Below are 25,616 nucleotides of genomic sequence, written 5' to 3' on the forward strand. Positions count from 1 at the left end.
AAAAAAAAAGATGTTATATACTCACGCGAGCGTAAGCTGAAAGAGTTGATGAATATCACCTTTGTCTAAGTCGAGGTCCAGAAACAACTTGTTTAAGTTTCTGTTTTATAATAGGTGACATTATTACGCTGTAAATAGTCATTAATTCCGTTACTTCTTTAATACCATGCACCTTGTTTGCGGTAGAGTTAGGCGATTCTTCGAGCGTCCATTTCAAATTCCAATTTGCGTCGTATTATTTAGGATTTTCGTCTACTTCTTTTATTGTATTAATATCTTGAAATAATTATATATATATATATATAATTTATATATATATATATATATATATATATATATAATATATTATATACATGTGTGTATATATATATACACACACACACACCAAGCTTTCGGGATCGATTAATTAAATTACCTTTTAATCGAGCTCGAAACCATCATCATTTAATCATTCATACTTCAAAGTATTATCCGTAACGCTTATGCGATGTATCGTGTATCATGATCTTTCGTGCTCCCATTGCCTTAGATTATTCATTAATAACATCGGTTGATACGAGTAATATCTAGTATGCCATTACATTGTGTAAGATAATACGTAGAATCTTCGTTGACGCATTCAGTATAATAATTGAATATTTATTTTCTGTTAAGCAAAAATATGAAATTTTTAATTAAATATAATAAACAGAGATTTGCTAGGCATTAATCGTATCGAACCCGATCGGACACAGACAACGTGAATACGGCTAGTGTACATCATAGTAATGCATCGATTCCCATCGTCAACGTTTCGATCTTTAATTAAATTCCTGAATGACCGAGTAAATGAACGATCGGGCGGGTCAATAGTGTAAGTGAAATCTGTTAACTGACGTTGTGTACGCGATATGGGCTGATTGGCAGTGGGCGATCAATTGACTCTCTCGTTAACTCTTGCCAATAGGGATGAATTGTTATCAACGTGCTTCTACGCATACATAATAAATTGGCCCTTTCCATGTACGAGTAAGACGCGTAAATATCCCGTAAGTAGCTATGTTAACATCAAAATTGAATGTAAAATACATTAAATAGTGAAAAATTTAATTTTCCGGACGAGTGGTGAAAAAATTGAATTCAACAAATTTCAATCGATCTAAATCGTTTGAACACTAATTCTGATGCGATTTAACGGTCCAACGCATAATTGTATATTCAAATAAAAACAAAATCATGAAAAATTGAAAATTTCAGAATTTTTTCCAGTATAAACAAAACAATAATATCGTTAAAGGTTTATTCATAATGTCATATGTTCGTCTCTTTTGTTTTGAAATGATCAATAGGTTTTATACGAAATATAATTTGATTTTGTCTGTTGCATAGAAACGAGTTTTTAACATATCGACAAGAAAACAGTTGTTAATATCGACTGCTAGCTTCAATAGCTAGGACTTGAAATCGAAATAATTTAATAATAAAATATTTTTTAAATAAGAGAATTTTAGAGACGGCAAGAGGTAAAAATTAAATGATCGAGTATTAGATAATATTTATAACAGATCGTTGATAACTAGATAAATAAATATATATTTACAATTTAGTAAAATTAACAATTTTAAATAAACTTAACCACTCATGGAATAGATAATTTCAAATGTATCATATATATAAGTGCCATATATAAATAGAAATCAAGTGGAAACTTCTTTATAATTTTAGTATCTAAATAATTTATCTACACTGTGATTAGCAGTTTACTGTTTCCAATCTGAGCTGTAGGCAAATAGTACATTAAGATACGTGTCACAACATATGTATGTAACAATACCACAGATACTTATACTAATAATGAATATATTTTAATAAAATTATACCAATGTTAAGTTTTGCTATGTATAGTGTTGCAAATTTTTCATATGTAATAAGACAATTCAGTTATTAATTTTTATTAATAAAGGCTTTAATCTTATAATAAATAGCATAAATGTTATAAATTTATCCGTACCTATGTATATATATATATATATATATATGGTTTCAATTTTATTTTATTTTTAGTAATACTTAACAAATGTTTCTCTGAGCTTACAAAGAAGTGCAGTTACATCCGAAACTTCTGATTGTTTAGAAAAGTCAATAATTCCTTCAAAGTTACTCAAATGTTCTGCTTTAAGAGTAGGTTGAATCTGTTCCACTAGAAGGCATAGTTATTCATACATTCATATCATATCATTTCAAATAATATATTTGGAATACTTACAAATGGATACTACACATACCTCTCCACTGATTATTACAATTAAGTAACTGTACGAAGTATTTATCCTTTGCATTAGTGTTATTTATAAAAAAGGAAACTTTAATTTGTTCTTGTTCTTTGTTATTGATTAATTCTATATGAAAGCCCAAATGCTGTTTATATGTGTGACAAGCAAGTTTAATACTTTTCCAAGTTAATAATTTCTGTTCTTTTCTTTGTTCTGATTCTAAAAATAATGTTCTATAGATTTCTGATAAAAAATTATATTTATAATATGTTTATATATTTATAATAAATACCTTCATGTAAATCAACAATTTCAACAGACAAGCTGTCTCTTTTTACTTTGGCATTATTAACTTCATCTTCTAATTTTTCTTGCTGTTTAATTGCATTAGTAATCTTTTTATCTATAATTTTTTGTTGCAATTTTGTTGTATCTATATCAGATTTTAAACTTTCAACTTCTTGCTCTAACTCTAATATTTTGTTACCGCTTTGTGCTATTTTCTCTATACATTCTAAAAACACAATATAAATATATTATTAACATTAAGAACACTTACTTGAATGAAAAATTGTACAAAAATATATATGCCATTCAATGTCAAATTGTTTAATCAGTTTTATTAATATACGTGTTAAAAATTATTAATAAGTCAATAATTAAAAGTCATAAAATAGTGGATATTTCTTTATCACATTTGATTATTTTAATGAGTACTCAAAGGTTTAAAAGGAGGAGTTATTATGAATTCATTAAAATTTCATACAATACGTGAACAAACATCTATAATAAAATACAATATAATTTAGATCTATCAAGCTGAGAAATATATTATATACATACCAGATTCATATGCAGTTGTATCTTCAATTTTAGCAGCAATTTTTGCTCGAAAATCATAACAATGTGATACTAACTTCTGCAACACACTAAAATCTCTATTCTGAAGAACATGCACAATATCAATATTAAATTCTTCCATCGTTATTGTATTATTTTTATGTCATAATTACATTATTACTTTCCTGATCAAGGTACAACGGTTTTAACGTACAGTGTTTACTAGTGTAGCCATTTAAGATTTGAAATAACAATGTTACCACTGAGCTGGACAAATATTACTAGCCAATATTTACACCTATAATTTGCTGTAATGTTAATATACAACACTTACATTTTAAGTTCACTTTATTCCACATCTATAAGAAAAACAGTTACATCTTTTTAAAATCTGTACAAAATTCTAATTTCATAAAATCTTACAAAAATAGATATCGAAATACATCTTGACTGAAGTTAACCGATAATGACCAATCTAAATTGAACGAATTATTTACTTTAGTAAGAAAATTTAAACCATAACGCGGTAAATTTGAAATCCAATATTAGTTAAGCATTAGGAGAAAATGCAAAAATTTAATCAATACTGCTTATTAAAGTTTAAAAACTACTTTTATTTTATTTTATTTTATTTTTATCAACATACGACCATTCATTTCTGTTGAATATTCATCTTGTTTACTTAATTTTCAAATAAAAGAAAGTTAATGAGTTGTTTGAATTAGATAACACAGTGTTTAATTTATGAATTGTAATAACAAGTAAATATTATGACGCTATTCAAGCTTTGTTAGTGCTTTCATACAGTGAATTCATTTTTTATTGACACATATGTTAATCAGAAATACAGATGGATATATAAATCGCGGTCATGTTCAAATTACAGTATACATTTTCGATAAGTTTGTTGCTACAAGCATCATCATTGAAAATCATGTTTAAGTTCTTACCAATTTTCGCCATTCTCGGCATTGCTGCTGTTCTTGTACGTATGATATTTCGTTCTATAACATTCTACACTGAAAATAAATCATTGTGTCTGATTATCTTAATAATTATGCGAATTTATGATTTCTAATTATACTTACGTATGTTCTTCATTTACTCATTTCTATATAGAACATTTTCTCTCTTCTATCTGTTAACTGACCATTACATTTTTCTTGATCTTTTAATACAGGCTCTTCCGCTTGATCAATTAAACCAAGTACAAAATGCTCTTAAGGTAAGTATCAATTAATGATTTTTATACATAATGAATTGGAATAGATTTATAACGCTTAACAATATTAAGAAAATTTGAAGTTAGATAATATTTAAAGTAGTAATTTCACTTAAAATTCATATTAATTACATTTAAAAGTATTATATATTATTTTCATCTTATCTAACAATATAATTCTTTATAATTACTCTAGTATCGTATGAAATGTAATAAAAAATTGTTTGTTAAACAAGAATTTTTTTAAATATCCAAATATGATTACAGTTTTCTAGAAACCTCTTGTAAAAAACAAAATAAGTAAGTAAAAAATATCTAATAACAATTAGAAAAAACTGTTACAGCCTAATGACAAGTCTCAAGCAAACTCACAAGGAAATAATAGCAATAATGGCAGTGACGAAAATCACAGTAATAATGACAACAGTGGCAGCCAAGATTTGTCCCATGTTGTGGACGAAAGCTCTAAAATTGTCGATGATTTGCACAAGTTTGTAGGATCTGTGGAACATATGCTGGTGGATCAATTGAAAAAAGTAACAAACGGCTCCGTACATCTTTTGGAACAAATAGAACAACAGATCGCTAAAGTCATTACCGATGTTAGGAACAAAACACAAGAACATTTTCAACATCTCCATAGCAAACTCGATAAACTGGAAGAAGATGCCTCGAAGGCAAAGAATATCATTAAACACAAAGTAGAGGACATCATCAAGAACGTTACCAATGCGCTTGACAACCTGGAGAATAAAATAAATAATACCTTGAAACACGTTAATGAAAAGACTTCCGAAATCGTAAACCACGTGAGGAATGTTACAGAAGAAAGAGTACAGGAATTCATAAATAAAACAGCCCAAGCTGTGGCACAAGCGAGACATACTGCTGAAGATATTGAAGAAAAGACTACTGAGATTTTGAACAAAACATTGTCCGAGTTAAAGAAAGAGGCTCACAATCTTTTGAACAATATCAAAGAATTTGTTCATGATACAATTAATGAAACTGAAAACCAAATTTACGATGTCCTCAATAATATTGGAAATACCACAAGACAAACGTTGAAAAATGCTATGCATATGAATGCTCGCATTGCGGAAGATCTGTGCGATATAATTTACGATATTTCGGAAGATTCTAGATCTCTGTTAGGCACTGTAATGAATAATGCTCAAAATATTGTTGGTGCCATCATTAATAACACTAACGATGTTGTTGAACAAACAGTTAATAATGTTAAAAGTATTGCTTCTGGCATTTTCCATGATGTCCATTATGTCGTAAAATTTGGAATAGATAATATGAGGGATAATATAAAAAAAGGCATTAAACGTTGCACACCATATCCATGGCAATGTTCAAGACACTATTGCTAACATTATAAGTAACATAAACATTTTACAAAGAATTATTAAACAATTATTGTCGTATTATATTAAAAAAATTAAATGAATATTACATAATTTTGTTGTAGATGACTCAAAGGATAGAGCATCCCATGGTTTTAAGGTAAATTTAATACATTTTTAATATCAAAACGTTCAATGTATTATGTATTTCTATATCTTATGTTACAAAATATTTCATTTTTACTTCTGTAATTATCCTTTATATTTATGTTTAGTTCCCATTTGGTATCTAAGTAACAAATATAGGCTACTGCATCTTAAATGGAATTAGGAAACCGATGATTGGAAATTACTAAACAAATAAAGTAGTTTTCAATTTATAAACAAGCAGCAGTAGTAAAGAAACGAAAGAAGAAATCAACATATTGAAAATGCACGCTGATTGTTTAAGTCAAAAAAACATTTATGTTGTTGCAAATGTAAATAACTGTTATTTGTAGTGTCGATAAAAATAGATAAATAAAAACTGTGTCTAATTTAATAAATCAACTTATTAAAACATCATGTTAGATTGTGTTTCTGATGATTGCATGTCATTCCAACAAGCTATTTCTGTCATTTCCAAATTACCATCTTCTGTCAATGTTAAGATTTGTTTTTCTGAATTGTCTTTAAGTTTCAAAGCTAAATCTGTATCAGAATGTGATACCATCACTGCAGGATGTGTTGGAGCTTCATTAATTTCCACAGGTTGTAAAATACGTACATATATTGGTTGAGTTACAGTAGTATTGTCTATAATTTATAGACATTTTGTAATGAAATGTTTTTCAATTAAAAATATATCTTAAATTCTTACCAGCAGTTAAAATATTCTGAATTGATAAATTTTCAGAATTTGATAATCTTATTATAGGAATATTTTCATTATGATTTGGAATGTGTGATTCTGAATATGTTTCAATAGTCATAATTGGTACATTTTGCTGCACACTTTTTTCCAAAATTGGGATATCCAACATAGCTTCATCAATATCTTTTAAAGGTGATTCTGAAAGGCATTTGGAATACAATTTTCTGAGAATAGAAAAAGTTCATTTCTATCATATCAAAAATGAATAGTATGAAAAACCTGTTTGATTATCTTGGACTCTAGTCTGATCACTTATATGTTCTTTCATATTACAATTATGTGATTCTTGTTGACTTTCATAAAATTGTACACCACATTTATCACAAAATATTTTTTGCTTAACATGGTCACTAATATGATGCACCATAAATGAATTATGAAGAGTAGTATATTGGCATTTATCACATTGCAACCAAATATTACTCTTTTTATGCTTGGATTTTTCAGTAATATTTGAAGATAAGATAACATCTTTCCTACTTTGATAATTAGTTGTAGCTTGAGTGTTACACTTTGTAATTTGTGGTGGTTGAGAACGCTTTTGTTTATCATTATTACCAAGAAGTTCTCCTTTCTCCAAAGAATACTTTTGTTCTAAGAATCTCAAAACATTATCACGTATATTGCACATCTCAACATCAAGTCTATCAAGTGTATTAATAAGATTAGCACAACTGCGACAAATTACATCATCTTCTGATATTACTACCAAATATCTATATTATATGAAAAGGACAAAATTGCACTTGTATTTTAAAACAGTGCCTGAAATGCATATTATATTCATATAAATGTTATAATAAGATACTACCTTTCACCAACTAATTCTCCAAGCTTTTCTATTACTCTAGTTCTTGATATCTGTGTTCTACATGTAGCCAAAGCATAATGACGCCCTTGAATTTTTGCATCACATACAAAACATTGTATATCTTCCAAGGTTCTTGAAATATTACATTCATTATCAGTATTGTAAACGGTTACGTCTGTACAATTGTTGGTAATATCTTCAGAACAAATGTCATGTTGTTGTCCTATTGACAACATCGAAGATATATTTGCCATTGGACTAATGAAAATAATTATTTTGTAATCGGAATCAAGGTTAGAATACAAAATAGGAAATGTAAGATAATAACAAAGATAAATGTAAGATAACTGTAAGAAAATAATACGAAATAAAAAAATCTATAATTTTGTGTTATAAATATTACACTGTACTTTTCTTTTCCATTTTTATAATACTATGATAAAAATAACGTATCAATGAATGTAATATATCTTTTACACAAATGTTATAGTTCAAAATGATGTTAACTTGAATAGATCTTATGCCATCTTGTGAAGATTGATGAAAATACACACAACTCAAACACCTATATCATATACATTACCACCAAGGAGTAATAAATATAAGTTACATATATATACATAAAATATTATAATAAAACTAATGCAACAAAATTTGTCATGAATATTAATAGGAAAATTTGTTTATTTTATTGAATTACAAGATAAACATAGAAAACAAAACATTAAGATGTATAATATTTATTACACTTATCTATAAGTGACAAGTTCATTGATTTTGTTATATTTTTGTTGTTTTTTGTAATTTCCACCAAATTTTTAATGCACAAATAACCGCTACTTTTACACATCTATACTTAACATGCTTATACGAATAATTTCCTTTACAGTTCTTGCTAACATTTATGTCACTAAATGTGCGTACATAGTGACTTTCTTGAATTACAAAGGAATTGAACATTATGAAGTTTATATCGGTGTGTACATTTCAAGCATGTCCAGTATTTGGTAAATAAGATCTAAACAAAGTTTTATGTTCATTACTTCATATAAAATAAACATCGTTAATGTCACGCATTTTTACAACTTTTTATACAATAAACTTATACAGAACAAAATATAGTATTGTACATGGGTTTTTATCAATTTGATCCGGAAAATAACTGTTTAATCTTATAAAAATAACTTTTATATGAAATTCAGACGTATGTATATTTTCTATAGTTTGTAAAGTTTTACACAGTTTTGTAGAAAAAATGTTAAAGTCACATTAGGATATGGTTGAAACGTACTAATAATTCTTGAACTTTACATATCTATTTTTTCAATTTTTACTTTCAGCTCTTGCTTTTTTGTATTTTCTTTTTCATCTATTTCGTTCTTTTCATTGTCCCTTTCTTTATCCTTGCCAGAATGTTGTTGTTTCTTATCTGAATTACGGAAACGATCATAACGAGAATCTTCATCATCGCTAGATTTACCTCCTACTTCTGTTTCTCTTAAAATATCGCCCAAGTCTTTATCAACATCATCCCATAACTTATCGCCACTATCGCCGGGGTAATCATCATCATCATCTTCTTCCGCTTGTCCATTTTTATTCTCTTTCGTATTTTTCTCAGATTCAACAACCCCTTTTTGCTCAATTGTTTTACCTGACTCAGCAGTATTAGTGCCATCAGTTGTAGTTACTGGCAATGTGTTATTTGTAGATGGTGGTTCAGAATTAGTTGGAGATTTAGCATTTTCTGTACTATTTACAGCATTTGGAGTAGAAGTATTATTGGTAGATGACGATGATTGCAGATGGATTCTTTCTGCTTGCCTTCGCAATGCTTTATCATCATTATCGCGCACATATCTGCATAATATATTACATTTAGATCAACAATTGTATACATAAAAGCAAAAATTTTATGAAATCATTATTTTAAAAGTATACCGTTTAAGATGACTTCTGGTTGAACAATGGAGCGCTATTGCTCTTTCACTATTTTCACTACGTGGTAGATATGTCTTACACAATTCACAAAATTGCACTTCGACACGTTTTATGTATTCTGCTCCCACTTTAATCATTTGTTTACTTTTAGGTTTCTTTTCTGTGTCGTTTGTGCCTTCATTTTCTGGTTTTTCTTTTTTTTTCTCGGGAGACTCTTCATCTTCTGCTGTAAATTATGTTTATCTAGTAATTGTTATCGAAGTAATATTTATTAGAGAAAGAAAAATGTAACGTTCGATAATCGTACGTACCGTCAACATCACCTACAGAATCCAGAGTCATAAAGTTATCAAGATTAACTTCCTTGTCATCTTCTTCAGGTCCACTTGAATTCGCTTCCGCTTCACCATTGCCAGCGTTCATTCTTTCTTTCAATGCACTTTTCCTCTGAAAGATACACAGACATAAAATATATTAAAACTCCAAAAACTTTAATATCGCAATAGGAATAGTACCTTAATGTGATCCAAAGAACACATATGAGTTTCAAATAGCATTGGTGATCGAAATTGAATACGACAGGTGCGGCAAAATGGTGTGAGAAATCGTTTCATTTGACGATGGGAATCTGATAGCTGATGTATTGCTTTAAGAGAACGATAATTAAGTTTACAGATCGGACAGAACATGGTACGAGAAGGCAAAGTACCACGCGCAGCATCTCGGGCCTCGACACGTCGTTGTTCTTGTCGTTGCAAGACACGCATACGAGTCAAAGTTGCTTTGTGCCGTGATGCGATTCGTCTCATTGCTGCACTGTGACGGCCCGAATATAAATGTAGCGAGTATTCTTTGAAAGTAACACTACGATGAGCACAATGTGGACAAGTTAATTTAATAAATTTTCTCCCATCTCTTCTACTAGGTAACTCTTCTGAACCAGTAGTTCTACCATGATCTGTTTTATCATTTTCATCTCTTTCTTCATCATCCCCATCGTCCTCATCATCCTAAAAATATACGCATGACAAATGTTCACCGTAACGGGTTAATTCAATTAACAAAATTTATTTTAATTGGTCTCACCTCATGTTTTCGATCATCTTCATCTTCTTTTACTTCGTCTTCTTTCTCTTCCTCATCTTCGGTGTTTTGTCTTTCCCGATCTTGTTTTTCTTTCTTTCTTTTTTCATCTTTTTTCTTTTTCTCTTCCTCTTCCTCTTCTTCTTCATCGTCGCGTTCATGCGGCTGAATTAATGTCGGTAAATATTACAGTAAGTATTGCCATTATTAGCACACAATATGCATATAGATAATAAGAGCAAATATTATCAGCCCTATGAAGTTACCTTATCATCATCATCCCAATTACTTTTGTTATCATCATCCTCTTCATCGTCATCGGAAAATTCAGCGTTAATAGCTTTGGTCATCTCTCTATCCTTGTCCTTCATGCTCGTTCCTGATCCTGACTCCTTTTTACTTCCGGATAGCCTAGTAGTACCGCTACTAACGACACAGCAATTTTGTTTTGACTTACATTATTTCCCTTCGTCTTGTTCTGGTTCCTTTGTCTTTCATTATATCATCAACCAAAATTTTGTTTTCTTATAGTTGATATACAGCAAATATCGCGATAGTATTCGTTTTTCTTTTATCCCCCATAATGAATGCATTTCGTATTGCAATAAAGGTCTTAACTATTCGGCCTTTTTGCTCTGCATTGTGCTCTTATGTCTCCGCATTTTCGCGTTTTAAAATATATATATATACATATATATATATATATAAGAAACAACGTTCTTATACTGGTTTTAATCACCGCTATGTGTAAGAATGATAAATAATGATCTCGTAAAGTACAAGTATTATAGTAGTTCTCATATCAAAAGTAATTACATTGTATTTTGATGATATACACATTGTATTTATGCATGTGAGAATCAATTCCCTTTTTTATTTAGAACCCTGCGAAAAGTTTGCCTCTCGGCAGTACAATATTGGTTTCGTGCGATCATTTGTGTCATTTTTTGTGTTTTCTTTTACCATTTATATATCTATCATCGTCTTGACTTTCAGGTCATTATACTCAGATATAGTCAGTTCGTTTACTGACAAATAAGCAAGCAGGCTACTAGGACGGTATTGCGGTTGGTAAGTGATTTATTAATTAATTACCTCCTGCGCAATTTGGTTGTGGTCATGCGCACACGCTGGATGTAGTCTCGCGATCGCGATCCTAGCAGCTTGCGTCGATAGTCGAGCGAGTGTAGAGTACGCTTGCGAGCCATGATGACGTCCGATCGAGAGCTCATACGATGGAATCCACCCCCTCTACCGCTTCCACGAGTTGAAATGCGACCTCTGTAGTTTGAGCTTTGATGCGATATTCGCCCTCGGCTCGAGGTATATCTCTGAGTTGGAGGTGCCATTTCACTAATTCGAGGGGGTGGTGGAGGTGCATAGCTCCGCGATGCTGAATGACGGTCCTCTGAGCGATGATATGACGAAGCACGTTCGCTTTGTCTCTTGTCCTCATACACGGCCGAAGACGACGATCCCTTATTATCGTCATAAGGAGCTGATGCAGATGAACCACCATACGACGAAGAATACCTCTGAGAGCCGCTACCGCTACCTCCACCCTGCCAAATCAAATTCAATTGTGCTCCTTCCCATTGTATCTTTCTCTTTTCCTGCCCTTCTTTCTTTTAATCTATATACATTCCTCCCCTTTGTTCCCTCCTATCAGATATTCTCCATATATTTTTTTTTCTAATTCCATTCCAAGTTGATTCTTTTGCACTCCCTTATTTTACCACTCATTATAGTGCCAATCGTTTAGTACAAAATCATCCAACCTTGTACTGTTACGGTCACTACACCCATTCCCGTTGGATCACCAAAATATTATTTACCTCGCCTAAGCTTGAAAAGCACCTAAATTATATTTTATCTTTCATATTTCAAATATAAGTAACTTTGCATACCGCTTTTTTTATTATATTAGAAACAATTTTTAGTTTTCAAAAAATATAATAGGAGTCTTGTCATTTCATTTCATATGTACGAGCTCTGAATAGTAGCTTTGATCAGCATTCGTTTGCTTGAAGATATCAAATGAACTGAATTCTGCATGATTCTGGATTAATTGTTGATAGACCTTTCCAATTTTAATAAAGATAGATGTATTTTTATATATTCATATTTGTAAAGCATTCTTTCATACAATGTTCAATGCCTCATGCACACTTATATGAACCAAGAAATCAAATAAAACTAATAAAATTGTAGTTATATGCATATAATGTTATATCCTTGTATATTTTCTTTAAGGATAAAATATGTGAAAAATATATTTGTGTACTTTCACTGCTTTTGTAAAGCTTTCCAGCACAGTCTAGCTTCAACCCATAGATATAAGGTACAGATATATATTTAAAAAAGGTTGATGTTTCTCAGTCATTTTCAATTGAACATAACTTAGGATGTATGTCCTTTACATTGGAAAGATCTACGATTTGACGTTATTAACAATTTATTTCATTATCTCAATGGTAAGTTTTAATGGATGTAATTTAGAAAATTGTATAGAGCAGTATTTGTTAAAAATTTTTGCGGTGTGGCAATGCAGGGATGCTTTCAACATTTCAATAACTGATCTGCACTGTGCAGGAAACTGGTTTAGTTGCACATATTGTTTTACATAGAGAACAATACTGATGTAATGTTGGCATTTTAAAATTCATATTTCTATATGTATATGTATATATATATATATCTATTCATTTGTTGGTTCAGATACTTTTCAGGTTGTTCTCAATATTTAATGCAACTGTGTGCAGGCAATAATTAAGTACCATCTAGGTGTATTTCATCTTTTAATTATGTGATGTTTTCGCAGTGTTCCACCAGTAGTGTCCCAACGCAAAAAGAATGGGTGTTCAAGTAGCCGTTGGCTCGTCGCTTGAAAGGAAAGTATGACGACTTATGAATGCCTTGCCTACTGTTTCATTTTTTTTAAATGTAAATGTTTAGACGAGTGTCCTGAAAATATTTTTTATATGGAACAAAATACTTAAAATTTCATAGTTAAATTTTATGTGAAAATCTTTCAGGACCATCGTTTGTTCATGCTATGTAATTTAAAAATTTGAAAACATTTGTGAAGCAGGGCTTTCAAGATGAAAAAATGATTCTTGACCACAGCACGGCAGGAGATTGAAACAAAATAGACTAACGCTTATTTGAGGTGTCTTGCAATAAAAATATCACTACGCTTATATGTATAAAATATATACCTGGTATGAATCACTTCTCATCCTTTTACGAGTTGAATCACTCGACGATCGATGTTCATCTCTTCCAGAATAAGATTCCTAAATAAAATAATAATGTTTCAAATTTATGTCACTCTCTATGCACACAATTCTTTAAGTTACAATTCATTTATTTACATACTTACCCTTGGTCTTTTATAACTATTTGAATGTTCACCTCTTCCTCCTCTACTAGAATATCTTTCAGACCCTCCTGTTATAAATATAAATAATTTTTAATATTACTTATAAAATAAATGCTCTTCATAAAATATTAGGTAACATAAATTTGTTATTATGGTCATAAGAATTATATTAAATGTACACAAATATTAACTAACCAGAATTATATTTTGATCGAGAATCGTAACTGGTAGTTGAATATTTAAATCTGCCTCCTCTAGATGAGGAATAACCTCCTCTGCTAGACATATTTCCTCCTGTGGATCCACTGTTCCATTCATTTCCACTACCACCTCCTCTTCCCCTATAAGAACTGCCTCCTCGAGAATTAAATCCACGGCCACGAGAACTCATACTAGAGCTATAAAAAAAAAGATAAGAAATATATAAAATATTTTTTATAATTAATACTGAGCTTTATATATATAACTTTATTATTTTTTTAAATGATATTAGGTATAAAAATAAGCACCATATTTAAATGACATTGATATTTAATACATAGTATATCTTTGTGACAGAAAGAATTTATTTAAGATCAAAATTTGTAAAAAATTATTTACAACAACAAAAATGGTATATTAAATGAAAATATACATATATTTATGAATAATATAAAATAACAAAATATAAAATCCAAGCGGATATAAATTTACATGTGCATAATCTATTACCAACCTGCATTTATGGTAGCTATAACTCATAATTAGGACTTATAGATGGGTTATAGATGTCAGATATGGTGTCAAAAGTCTATAGACAAAACAGGAATGTTTATGTATTGCATTACAACATTAAAATACATTCATATGTATTATAACCTTCAGTTACATTAATTGTACTTATTTATTGTTCTTATGCAATGTGACACGAAATTACCAAAATATTTAAGAGTTTTCATATATATCGTCTTCAACACAAAATCGACAATAATATATAAAAATAAGGTTTACATCATTATCTATTTAAATTATTAAAACAGTGACAAATTTTTTCTACAAGATACATAAATATTTTAATAGATAACATTTCTATATTGTAAAATGTAGTTCCTCACGATACCATCATTAAAATATATATTTCATGCTGCTCGTAATTGTGCATGATTTTGAACAAAGTGCTTCAACGCTTATCACATTTAATAAATATTATAATCGTGAAACGATATATCTATATTTGAACGATAAAATATACAATCTTTTGCAAAAATTAATAGTATTTCTAGTGTGAAAATCAATAACTTCCTTCTTTATTCCCCAAATTAATGGCCACACTCTGCGAGAATTTTAGAACCATCATTTTATCTAAGAAATCGTCTTTATATAAACAAGATAATACTTACTTTATTAAAGTGTGTGAATTTTCCTTTAAGAGATTTTAGTAAGCGCAATTTGTACAATAAACTTTAAGTATTTGGCACGAAATTACACAGACATGCCGTGGACGCGCGATTCACGTAAAATGTCGTCTTCCCTAAAGGCTGTGGCGTCACTCTTCTTCCAAATTCTAACGATCGTTCGGAATGAAGGAATCGAACCGGAAGTTAGCATCAACTTGACTCATACACTCGTTTTAATAATATTCAATGACTTACTTGTCGTATGCAACTAATAAACACTAAATCCATAATTTTTAATAAACATATATCATTTTACGCTATTCTAATATTTTTTGAAAATTAAGTTTTTGTTCATTGTACATAGTATATTCTGAAGGAATTGTAGTTTGAAAAACTAAATTGCTTAACATGGCATTAAAATATTTACGTACTTTAGCAAATTCAGTAGATACATTAAATATTTTTATATACATAAAAACCAAACAATTTATAATATTTTTATATAAGAGAACAAATAAATATTTTTTAGCTATCAGTTATTATCAAATCTTTAAGTATTAAGTAATAAAATATAAATTTCATAAAAGTCATTCTCTTACTGCTTGCATATGTTCTATACACACATATAAAGATTAAAGTGATCAATATTTTATCAGAAATAAAATTACCTTGTTAATCATATAAGTAGTAAAAATAAAGAGAATTGTAGGGCACAAAAAAAATAAAGAGGAAATCAGTCTTATGTAACTTTATGTTATACATTAAACAAATCAAGAATTTTTGCAATTTATTACACGCATACACTAATATTATGTAACGATTACAATAACAATCATTTAGATAATTATTCACGCAGATTTTTTGCTAGTTATGTAAATTAATTATTAAAATCTACAAATGTATACTTTATGTTGTAATGTTTGTTTTACAGTTTAATTTTGACAATAGCATCATTATTGCAAAGAATTTTAGTTTTAATAATAGAGATGTACAAATTTGTAAATCTAATTCATCTTATTTCATTTTAGTTTTATTTACATAATAGAGTCTAATGTATCTTTTTATTTTAAATCTTTTTTGTCAAATAAAATGTAATGGCAACTAATAAAGTTATTTATGATACAAATATCTACAAAGAATTCACACAAGTATAAGAAACTTAGTATAAGTTTGAAATGTGTCACAATCTGTTACTATTTATATATATAATGATATTGTTATTGTTATTATTTAAACAAATAACTTCAGTCTAATCTTAATTTGTTCTTATTTATAATACAACATGGTTATGTACATAAATCAAAAGTGTTTAAATTTGAATATTGTTTATAGAGATTGATTATGAACATCAAAAATATTTTTATTAAACCAACTACTCTTTCGTTAATAATATCATTAATATATTAATATATTTGCATCCATGATCCAAATATATTTCATAACATGTAATAAATAAAATATGTAATGAAATGTTTATGTGATGAAAGTGCGAGTAAGATTGTTTGACCACTCAATTTCAAATTTACAGTTTGGCAAACCAACATACAAATGCTTTAGCAAGTTTTATAATCTTACTCACACTCTTTTCTTTAGGAGACTTTTTGTTACAGACATAAAACATTCTACTTTTTATGGTGTTTGAATTATAATAATGAAAATTGACTTTCAACCATCTGAGCTATATATATAGTCTTCATCTAAAGGGGAATGAACATTCATGTCATTGGAGTTGCTACTATAACGACTACAATTTTCAATTACAATATGGGCAAGTTCTTTTATACGCTCATATGGTCTTGGATCTGAGATTAAAGTATTCAATTTCTCAATTCCTCCTTCTCGAATAACTAATATGCAATATTTATGGGCTGTTAAAGAAATAATTATAGTTTTAATAAAAGTTGCAAGGTAATAAAACTTCAAAAAAATATTTGTATGTATGAATATATAGAATGGAAAAATGATTGTATTTAAAATAAAATTAAATTTTGCAATATATATACTCACGATAAACAGTTGTAAGATTAGCAAGAGCCCAAACCGCCCAATGTTGACATTGTGGTGTATGATAAATATCTACCAAACGTAATAGTGGTAGAAATGAGCGGTAATTAATATTACGTTCTGATGATATATCCCATCGTTCAATAGCTTCAACCATAAGTTCAAGAACTACATTTCGACTAGGTTTTTCTATTGTCCATGCTTCAACACCATCAGATGCTATGTGAGCTAATATCCCGACTGCATTATATGGTACCTAATAGCAAAGAAAATATATTAAGTATTGTAAAAATATAATTATTAAATATATTGTCAATATATAAGTATAAAAAACCTCAATGCTTTCTCTGACAGTACGTATTAAATTTGTGAAAACTACCATGTATGGTAGTTGCATTAGATGCACTCTAAGACTTTGTACTTCGGCTACATTACCAAGTAAACCCATCATATTTTTTAATAATTCTTCTTTGCGAGAGTATTGCTGTAAAAATAAATCATTCATGAAGTAACTGTTTTTATTTAGTAACTATTTATTAATAAGTAAGATTAATATTGTATACCATCACACATCTATAGAATAATAGCATGCCATTTTCTTCAAAAAATCGTTGACAATTTATAGGAGTTTCATCAGTTACATTCCACATAGTTGACCAAGCTACTTCCATAACATCATCAAATGTTCTAGATTCAACTCTGTATTTAATTAGTTCAAGCATTGTTTTTATGCAACCTAGATCGCCTAATAAACGCTTTTCTCTGCCTGTTACTTGACATGCCAAAGTATTTAAAAGAAATATTCCAATACGTTGAACATAACTTTCCTGTTGTGCATGTTTAGCTAAATGCAAAAGTAGTTTTACCAATGTTTCATAGTGTGACATCTAATAAAAGGTAAATAAGAATTATTAACATTCTTTAAAATATATTTTACAATATAACTACATATGCTATTACTGCAAGTAACAAGAACAATACATACCACATCTTGTGGCAATCGGAATTGGTATAATGTTAGGCAACCATTACGCATCATAGTTTCTTCATTTTTATGAATACTCATTCCAACAAGAAGTGTGCGAACAATTCTCCTTTTTAATCTTGCTTCAAGTTCGCCTTTTTCTTTCATTTTTACAATATAAAACAGTGCTGCACTGTTAAATATAAACAATACGAGCTGTACTCAATTTTTTTAAATATATGATAAATATAACAGTATACAAAAATCATATAATATATAAATACCTTCCAGATATTTGTATATCTTTCAGAGTAGGATATTTCTCCATTGCTTCTAATACTGCGCAAAGTGCTTGATCCATCCTATGACAATTTTCATATCTGTACATATGATATAAATCACTTATTACTTTTAACATTAGATCTTCTCTATTATTCATATAAACGTGAGCTGCAACCAATATTTGATCTTCATTTGCATTTCCTGCAATCTAGAATTTCAAAAAGCAGAATAATTAAAAAATAAATGATAAAATATACAATATTATTATGTATTTGTTATAAAATATTGCTTTTACTATTTACCAATTTTGCTGGAATATTACGTCGCCTGCAAGGTGCATCATTTGCTCCATAAAGTCCTAAAAACTGTAAAGGTCTATCCACTCTTGAAATAAGACCTGGTATATCACAAAGATTATTATTATATATGTCAGAATAGAAAGAATTTTCAACTGTTTGTATTCTACGATCTACAATTTCTATTCCTGCTAAATTTGTCCCACTAATATCTAAAGAAGTTAGTTGAGGCAAACCATTTACTATATCAGATAAGATTGTATTAGGATTTGCAAATATTCCATCTTCTGGATGGATTTGAGAGATATCCAAATGCCTAATATTAAAAACATTGAATTAAAAATTTTGAATACAATATTTTATTATACCATAAGTCAAATATAAATAAACAATTACCTTAAATGTTTCAAGTGACAGATATTGGTAACAAAGGCTTGTGCTTGAGAAATAATTCTAACATTATATAAAACTAAGGATACTAAATTAGGAACCAAATGAAAATAATCAAAGGTGCCCATATCAGAACTATTGGACAAATCTAAATTTGTTAAATTTGTTAATCCACCCAAGAGTATGTTATAATCCAAGGCACAAATTTGAACATATTCTATAGCCAAGGTCCGTAGATTTGGTATTTTAAATACATGCCCTTGTTTCTGGTATGCTAATAATTAAAAAGTATATACATTAATTTTATATATTATTAAATAAATATACTATATGTCATTAACTTAATATCTCTTATATTTTTTTTTCTTTATGATACAACTAAATGCAAATAATATTAATAATAAGATATTCTAAATATATTAATAATTAAACTGCAAAATAATAATATAAATGCTTTATTCATAATATAAAATAACTCATACCTTAATGCGAAATAAATATTTTATTAGTAACTATTTATTATTAGTTATTAATTTGAATAATAGCATATCTATGTTTTTTATAAGACATAAATTGAACATAATTTTAATTATTAATAGATATCAATAAAGAAAAGTATAATAAAACATAATAGTATCCTGATAGTAGAACTATAGATTTTTATAAGTTATTCTAGTAGTAAAGAGTTCTTACCAGTAAGTTTTTCCGGAATAATTCCAGAACTACCACGGCATACTAAAGTATGCAAATTTTCTGCATTTGCATTTATGTAATCAATAGATCGGTCTGTTAAATTGGGACAATCTGTAAGTTCTAATCTTACAAGTTTGTGATTTGCAAGGATCTGTACTGAATCATCGGTTATATTGGATCCTACAACTTTGACACGTTTAAGTTTGGTTATCCATACATTTTTGAAAATCGTAAAGAAACAGTCATGATCTTCGTTTATATCGTTTCGTAAAACGTATTCAATAAGTTTATCGCATATTTCGCTTGGGAAAACCACTCCTTTTAAAAGATTTCGATATTCACACTTATCCTTTACTGAGATAATGTCTAAATTTTTGCAGATTACTTGGAAACATAATTCTGCAAGAGATTCTGGACCTATGTATTGATCTAAATGAAATAAGTCATCCAAATCCGCCATTCTATACGGCAATTTAGATAAATTGCGTAAAAAGACTCATAAGAAAATCCTGGCAACAATTACGCAATTTCAACTGTCAAATATGTTAAAATGCATCAGCTGGATATCAGAGCCAAAATTCGTTACAGAAAAATCCTTTTTTATTAACGTTTCTTTATTTTCCTTTGATCAGAAAATAAGATCATTACATACTTAATCGGCTCAAATGCCGAATCACTCACAAATGAGTCCAAAATGAATATATTCACTCTAGATCTTTAACGAAATTTACACAACAGTTAACTGATGCGCAACTATGTACGTCTTCACGCTTGCAATTTTGACATTTCACTTGACTACCGTAGTGACGCTGTTCTCGAACACTTGACTGTAGCAGCATATAAAGAACACAACAGTGATCCACATTTATTTAGATTTAGTTGACTACCCTGTTTCGCGCGGAATTTTAAATTATAATCTTTATATCTTAATTTATTCGAAACCTGTAGTGCAAATAATAAATATTAAATGTTACAATGTAAAGGAATAATGCATGAAATCAAGGGCAAATAGCTTTATTTTAGAATTTTTCAAAATTATATGGTATTAACTATATAGTATATAGTATTACAAAAAATATGCTTAAATATATATAATACTCATAACCGTATACAAAATTTAAAAAATTGTAAACATTTATTTCTATGATCCACAGGCCATGCACGCATCTCCATTTTCACGAGAGCATGCGAATACTTCTATGAGTTCCTCATTGCTACTTTCATTGCTACTTTCAGAATTAACAGATTGATTAGAAGTAGCACTGATTGTATTTTGTAATTTTGACTTATCAACCGTGAATTGTAGGGCATTTACTGCTGGTTTCGTTCTTAAATAATACATACCAGTCTTTAAACCCTGCAAGGTGTTTTTGTATATTTAAATAAGTTTCATTAAAATAATTATATAAAATTTTGAATTATAAGGATTAAATTAAGAGTACTTGCCATCTTCCAGCCATAAAAATGCATTGAAGTCAGTTTTTCTGTTGTTGGTTTAGCCATATGAACATTCATTGACTGTGACTGATCTATAAATGCACCACGATCTGCTGCCATTTTTAATATTACCTTCTGTGGTATTTCCCAAACGGTTTTATAAAGCATTTTTAAATCATTTGGTATACGTTCGATATTCTATAACAAAACAAATCTATTATAATAATATTGTAAAGAAGGGTCTATTCGAAAGAAGGAACTATTTGATTCTGAATTTAGTTAAATTAAAGGTATAGCACTACTGTATCGCGTATGGCATCTGTGCTGGAACACCGAGATTCGGATAATTAAAATTCTAGTTAATCAGGACGTCAGATCCTGATTATTGAGGTTATTTATATAAACCTACCTGTACAGAACCATTATTTGCTATAATTTCATTTTTCATATCCTCATCCCAAAGATCTCTTTCAGTCAGATCTCGTAATAAATGAGGATTTACGACTTGAAACTCTCCAGACAAAACTCTTCTTGCATAAATATTACTGGTATATGGTTCTATAGATTCATTATTTCCTAAGATTTGTGCAGTAGATGCCGTTGGCATAGGGGCGATTAATAAAGAATTTCTAACTCCATGTTTAGCAATTTTTTCTTTCAGAATTGTCCAGTTCCATAAATTAGTTGGAGTAACATTCCACATATCATATTGTAAAATCTGAAAGTACCTAAATAATTAGCATATATATTGTGATATACTAATGCTATTATGATAAATTAATAATTAAAGTAAAATATTTTCACGTATGATTTACTTACTCCTTTGCTAACTGGACTACCTTCATAGGTTTCATATGTACCTTTCTCTGCAGCAAGTTCACAACTAGCCTCTAATGCACCATAATATAGTGTCTCAAATATTTGGATATTAAGTTTTTGTGCTTCCTCACTTTCAAACGGATATCGCATTAAAAGGAATGCATCTGCAAGACCCTGAATTCCAATTCCTAAAATACATATGACAAATATTAAAAAATATTAAAACTATATGAATATTGTATACTTGATATTTCACATAAAAATATCTATATACCTATAGGCCTATGTTTAAAATTTGATGTTTTTGCTTCATGAACCGGATAATAATTCACATCGATAATTTTGTCTAAATTACAAGTAACAATTTTTGTTACTTTTCGCAGTTTTTCAAAATCAAATGTCTGATTACTGGAGTTTACAAACATGTTCACTGCGATTGAAGCTAAATTGCATACAGCGATTTCATCTGGACTGGAATATTGTACAATTTCTGTACACAAATTACTGCTTTTGATTGTCCCTAAATTTTGATGATTTGATTTACGATTACAATGATCTTTATAAAGCATGTAAGGAGTTCCTGTTTCAACTTGAGAAACAAGAATAGCTGTCCATAAATTTCTCGCTTGAATCTGACGTTTATATCTTTTCTCATTCTCATATCTAAAAATAATATGTATTTATTTAAAAAAATGTTCAACACTGTCGATATATTTTACTATGTATCATCAATATACATAATTTAATTTAATTTACCGTGTATAGAGAGCTTCAAATTCATTGCCCCAAACATCAGGTAGACCAGGAGATTCATGTGGACACATTAAAGACCATACACCATTATCCAAAACTCGTTTCATAAAAAGATCAGGTATCCATAAAGCATAGAATAATTCTCTTGCTCTATTTTCTTCTTTACCTGTCAATTATTATTAGATATAAAATGTTAAGTATAAGAATATTAAAATAGGTAATCAAAATATTCCAAAATACAGAGACAAACATGTAGCTTACCAATATTCTTTTTAAGATCTAAAAATTCAAAGATATCTGCATGCCATGGTTCTAAATATATAGCAAATGCTCCTGGTCTTTTATTTCCTCCTTGATCAACATATCGAGCTGTATTATTGTATACTCTGAGCATTGGAATTAAACCATTAGATACACCAAGTGTACCAGCTATTGGTGTGCCTCTTGCTCGAATACAATGTACATTAAGTCCAATACCACCAGCTGATTTGCTAATAAGTGCACATCTTTTTAATGTATCATAAATTCCATCTATGCTATCATCACTCATTGTTAGTAAAAAACAACTGAAAAATATAATCACTAGATTATTACATTGGAATGGATAAGTACATTTTATTTTAATCTTGATAAATATACCTAGACATTTGCTGTTGCCTAGTACAGGCAAAAAAAAGTGATGGAGATGCGTGTGTAAAATAACGTTCTGATAAAAAATTGTAAGTTTCTATAGCTTTATCAATATCTTCACCATGAATGGCAACTGCAACTCTCATTAACATGTGTTGTGGTCTTTCAACAACTTTCCCTTGTATTTTTAATAAATAGCTTCTTTCAAGTGTCTTAAAACCAAAGTAATTATAACTAAAGTCTCTATCATAAATTATTGCAGAATTTAACTTATTTGCATTATTTTGTATGATATTGTAATATTTCTCACTAATAACAGGCCTAACTTCATTTGTATAATGTTCCTTTACGTTATATAAGTTATGTATTACTTCTATAAATGGAAAGGGAAGATTCAAATAAAAACGAAACATTGAATTTCTAAATTAGAAATAAAGAAATGAATTGAACATATTTCTTATCTTACCACTAAAACTTTTCTTTGTTTCTTTATGAAGATTAGATATTGCAATTCTTGCAGCTAATATCGCATAATCTGGATGTTTAGTAGTCATAGTTGCAGCAGTTTCAGCTGCAAGATTGTCTAATTCAACGGTGGTTACACCTGAATATAAACCACTGATAACACGGAAAGTAATTGCAGACTATGAAAAAGATATAGAATATTAAAAAATAAATAATTAAGTAATAAATAATCTGAAAATAAGTAAACTTACAGGATCCACATAATCCATATCTAAATTGTAACATAACTTTTGAATCCTGGATGTTATTTTGTCAAAATGAACATCTTCTTTACGTCCATCTAATAATTACAAAAACTGATTAGTGTTATAATAATAAGATTCGTAATAGGATTACATTAAGATTACTCGACATAATATCAGAATAATAAAGTTTATAACATACCGCGTTTTATCACATACATCTTTCCTTTTCCAACCATTTTAAGATCACAATTAGTTTACGATTAAGAGATGGAAATAATTATTAAACTACTTGTCCTGTAAAGTAGTTGGATTAGTTTATGGTGTCGTCCTACCGGCTTTTGGCGCGAATCGGAAGTAAAGATTGTCGTCACGTGACATAACATTATCGTAGTTTGGCAGTTTAAATATGAAAATTTAAAGGTTTTTAGGCTGCTATAAATCAATTAAATTTTACATAATATTTAAACGAGTATGCGTTTTTCTATTATTATATATAAAAACCATTAAATTATCCTTTTTAATTATTATTTTTGTAAAGGAATAAGTAACTAATAGGAATTCAAATAATAATTAATAAGAATTTTAATAAGAAATTATTTTAGTCTTTATGTATTGAAATTTTAGATATTTTCTGCAGGTAAAATTTACAAGTATATATGTAATATATCTTGTATAATTAATAAAACAATTTGAGAATAGTAGACACAAAATAATATGTTATTTATGTAGACATACGATGGATGACAGATAATTAAAATTTTATTATTTAATGAAATGATTATATATGAGTTAATTATACTGTTCTATATTCCATATACTAATGAATTATATCTATAATACTTTTATAAAATAAAAACATTGTTGTATATATAAAAAAATAAATACTATACCTAGGTAAAAAGTATCCGAGAATTTGTTTAATAAAATAATTTTCGCGTTGAACACATTGTATTGCTATTATCTTGAATGTTATTTGTACAATCTTTGTCTCCTTCAATTTTAACTAAACAAACATTTATTTTGTACTCGTGAAATTGTAGCAATTAACCGGAAGAGAGAGTTTACAAAATGTTTCCGGCTATTATTCTTTCACAACTCATTTCCGTTTTCCATTATTCTAATATTTCGATATAATTCCTAGTACTCCTTGATATCATTCTTATTAAACCACCATTGTATTATTTTTTTTATAATACTTTAATTTATTCTTTACCTTTATCATGCTTTCATTTTTACCTGTTTTTCCTTCATGCCTTAAAACAGTATGATATATCGACTATTTCTTTTTTTTTTTAACTGCAGATATTCTAATGCTTATCGACAAATCTATTGGATCATATATGAACAGATCTATAATAGATCGTTTACTAATGAAATCGGTACCCAACTGTATTTTACTTTAGAATAAGTTGATGATGTATGTACTATGAAGTCAAGATCAAGTGTAGTTCAGTGCATTCTAAATG

General features: G+C 28.8%; 6 protein-coding genes across 13 annotated transcripts; 1 reads left to right on the top strand and 5 right to left on the bottom strand.

Annotated features, from left to right (window-relative positions):
* Nucleotides 1–1,552: 1,552 nt before the first annotated feature.
* On the bottom strand, nucleotides 1,553–3,236 carry LOC126875490 (uncharacterized). The gene is made up of 4 exons (XM_050638438.1): nucleotides 3,096–3,236; nucleotides 2,545–2,766; nucleotides 2,265–2,471; nucleotides 1,553–2,179 (listed from the first exon to the last, which is right to left on the bottom strand). Exons 1-4 carry the CDS (start codon nucleotides 3,232–3,234, stop codon nucleotides 2,040–2,042), a joined length of 708 nt encoding a protein of 235 aa, XP_050494395.1. The 5' UTR covers nucleotides 3,235–3,236; the 3' UTR covers nucleotides 1,553–2,039.
* An 868-nt stretch (nucleotides 3,237–4,104) lies between these two features.
* LOC126875480 (repetitive organellar protein-like) lies at nucleotides 4,105–6,250 on the top strand. Its single transcript, XM_050638431.1, has 2 exons — nucleotides 4,105–4,317; nucleotides 4,659–6,250. The coding sequence occupies exons 1-2, from the start codon at nucleotides 4,183–4,185 to the stop codon at nucleotides 5,691–5,693; spliced, it is 1,170 nt and encodes a 389-aa protein (XP_050494388.1). The 5' UTR covers nucleotides 4,105–4,182; the 3' UTR covers nucleotides 5,694–6,250.
* On the bottom strand, nucleotides 5,841–7,951 carry LOC126875471 (uncharacterized). 3 transcript variants are annotated; one of them, XM_050638416.1, is made up of 5 exons: nucleotides 7,801–7,951; nucleotides 7,391–7,613; nucleotides 6,799–7,295; nucleotides 6,526–6,717; nucleotides 5,841–6,461 (listed from the first exon to the last, which is right to left on the bottom strand). In XM_050638416.1, exons 1-5 carry the CDS (start codon nucleotides 7,811–7,813, stop codon nucleotides 6,220–6,222), a joined length of 1,167 nt encoding a protein of 388 aa, XP_050494373.1. In that variant the 5' UTR covers nucleotides 7,814–7,951; the 3' UTR covers nucleotides 5,841–6,219. The 3 variants fall into 3 exon arrangements, with proteins under 3 accessions (XP_050494373.1, XP_050494365.1, XP_050494354.1); XM_050638408.1 differs by having other exon boundaries at nucleotides 7,391–7,648; nucleotides 7,801–7,917; XM_050638397.1 differs by having other exon boundaries at nucleotides 7,391–7,917.
* Nucleotides 7,952–8,114: 163 nt separating this feature from the next.
* LOC126875315 (glutamic acid-rich protein-like) lies at nucleotides 8,115–15,347 on the bottom strand. 5 transcript variants are annotated; one of them, XM_050638194.1, is made up of 12 exons: nucleotides 15,176–15,345; nucleotides 14,512–14,586; nucleotides 13,992–14,194; nucleotides 13,797–13,864; nucleotides 13,633–13,710; nucleotides 11,510–11,976; nucleotides 10,681–10,837; nucleotides 10,418–10,579; nucleotides 9,847–10,341; nucleotides 9,643–9,778; nucleotides 9,332–9,557; nucleotides 8,115–9,250 (listed from the first exon to the last, which is right to left on the bottom strand). In XM_050638194.1, exons 2-12 carry the CDS (start codon nucleotides 14,535–14,537, stop codon nucleotides 8,698–8,700), a joined length of 2,571 nt encoding a protein of 856 aa, XP_050494151.1. In that variant the 5' UTR covers nucleotides 14,538–14,586; nucleotides 15,176–15,345; the 3' UTR covers nucleotides 8,115–8,697. The 5 variants fall into 5 exon arrangements, with proteins under 5 accessions (XP_050494151.1, XP_050494133.1, XP_050494142.1 ...); XM_050638176.1 differs by having other exon boundaries at nucleotides 10,681–10,840; nucleotides 15,176–15,344; XM_050638185.1 differs by having other exon boundaries at nucleotides 9,332–9,554; nucleotides 10,681–10,840; nucleotides 15,176–15,343.
* A 558-nt stretch (nucleotides 15,348–15,905) lies between these two features.
* On the bottom strand, nucleotides 15,906–20,608 carry LOC126875385 (protein zer-1 homolog). Its single transcript, XM_050638253.1, has 9 exons — nucleotides 19,802–20,608; nucleotides 19,115–19,382; nucleotides 18,725–19,034; nucleotides 18,425–18,630; nucleotides 18,162–18,333; nucleotides 17,740–18,063; nucleotides 17,511–17,660; nucleotides 17,180–17,432; nucleotides 15,906–17,040 (listed from the first exon to the last, which is right to left on the bottom strand). The coding sequence occupies exons 1-9, from the start codon at nucleotides 20,259–20,261 to the stop codon at nucleotides 16,838–16,840; spliced, it is 2,346 nt and encodes a 781-aa protein (XP_050494210.1). The 5' UTR covers nucleotides 20,262–20,608; the 3' UTR covers nucleotides 15,906–16,837.
* A 191-nt stretch (nucleotides 20,609–20,799) lies between these two features.
* On the bottom strand, nucleotides 20,800–25,583 carry LOC126875335 (ribonucleoside-diphosphate reductase large subunit). Of its 2 annotated transcripts, XM_050638222.1 has the most exons (13): nucleotides 25,387–25,583; nucleotides 25,041–25,308; nucleotides 24,350–24,582; nucleotides 24,157–24,245; nucleotides 23,907–24,084; nucleotides 23,450–23,813; nucleotides 23,072–23,376; nucleotides 22,814–22,976; nucleotides 22,332–22,720; nucleotides 22,058–22,245; nucleotides 21,648–21,956; nucleotides 21,248–21,436; nucleotides 20,800–21,158 (listed from the first exon to the last, which is right to left on the bottom strand). In XM_050638222.1, the coding sequence occupies exons 3-13, from the start codon at nucleotides 24,384–24,386 to the stop codon at nucleotides 20,943–20,945; spliced, it is 2,427 nt and encodes an 808-aa protein (XP_050494179.1). In that variant the 5' UTR covers nucleotides 24,387–24,582; nucleotides 25,041–25,308; nucleotides 25,387–25,583; the 3' UTR covers nucleotides 20,800–20,942. The 2 variants fall into 2 exon arrangements, with proteins under 2 accessions (XP_050494179.1, XP_050494189.1); XM_050638232.1 differs by having other exon boundaries at nucleotides 24,350–24,444; nucleotides 25,041–25,495.
* Nucleotides 25,584–25,616: the final 33 nt, after the last annotated feature.

Source organism: Bombus huntii, chromosome 2, assembly GCF_024542735.1.
Source record: "Bombus huntii isolate Logan2020A chromosome 2, iyBomHunt1.1, whole genome shotgun sequence".
Taxonomy (NCBI): domain Eukaryota; kingdom Metazoa; phylum Arthropoda; class Insecta; order Hymenoptera; family Apidae; genus Bombus; species Bombus huntii.

Excerpts from the sequence above, each read along its gene's own strand:
- LOC126875490 (XM_050638438.1), bottom strand. The coding sequence starts at position 3,234 with ATGGAAGAATTTAATATTGATATTGTGCATGTTCTTCAGAATAGAGAT. Across the intron at positions 2,767-3,095 it reads TACAACTGCATATGAATCTG|AATGTATAGAGAAAATAGCA; the intron begins GTATGTATATAA and ends TTGTGTTTTTAG. Across the intron at positions 2,180-2,264 it reads TTGTAATAATCAGTGGAGAG|TGGAACAGATTCAACCTACT; the intron begins GTATGTGTAGTA and ends TATGCCTTCTAG.
- LOC126875480 (XM_050638431.1), top strand. The coding sequence starts at position 4,183 with ATGTTCTTCATTTACTCATTTCTATATAGAACATTTTCTCTCTTCTAT. Across the intron at positions 4,318-4,658 it reads AAGTACAAAATGCTCTTAAG|CCTAATGACAAGTCTCAAGC; the intron begins GTAAGTATCAAT and ends AAACTGTTACAG.
- LOC126875471 (XM_050638408.1), bottom strand. The coding sequence starts at position 7,644 with ATGGCAAATATATCTTCGATGTTGTCAATAGGACAACAACATGACATT. Across the intron at positions 6,718-6,798 it reads AGTCCAAGATAATCAAACAG|AATCACCTTTAAAAGATATT; the intron begins GTTTTTCATACT and ends AATGCCTTTCAG. Across the intron at positions 6,462-6,525 it reads TCAGAATATTTTAACTGCTG|ACAATACTACTGTAACTCAA; the intron begins GTAAGAATTTAA and ends TATAAATTATAG.
- LOC126875315 (XM_050638176.1), bottom strand. The coding sequence starts at position 14,537 with ATGAGTTATAGCTACCATAAATGCAG. Across the intron at positions 11,977-13,632 it reads TGAGAAGTGATTCATACCAG|GGTGGAGGTAGCGGTAGCGG; the intron begins GTATATATTTTA and ends TTGATTTGGCAG. Across the intron at positions 10,342-10,417 it reads AAGATGATCGAAAACATGAG|GATGATGAGGACGATGGGGA; the intron begins GTGAGACCAATT and ends GTATATTTTTAG.
- LOC126875385 (XM_050638253.1), bottom strand. The coding sequence starts at position 20,261 with ATGGCGGATTTGGATGACTTATTTCATTTAGATCAATACATAGGTCCA. Across the intron at positions 18,631-18,724 it reads GTAATATTCCAGCAAAATTG|ATTGCAGGAAATGCAAATGA; the intron begins GTAAATAGTAAA and ends TTGAAATTCTAG. Across the intron at positions 17,661-17,739 it reads TATTCTATAGATGTGTGATG|CAATACTCTCGCAAAGAAGA; the intron begins GTATACAATATT and ends TTATTTTTACAG.
- LOC126875335 (XM_050638222.1), bottom strand. The coding sequence starts at position 24,386 with ATGGTTGGAAAAGGAAAGATGTATGTGATAAAACGCG. Across the intron at positions 22,977-23,071 it reads AGATCTTAAAAAGAATATTG|GTAAAGAAGAAAATAGAGCA; the intron begins GTAAGCTACATG and ends AATAATTGACAG. Across the intron at positions 21,159-21,247 it reads ATTTTTATGGCTGGAAGATG|GGTTTAAAGACTGGTATGTA; the intron begins GCAAGTACTCTT and ends AACACCTTGCAG.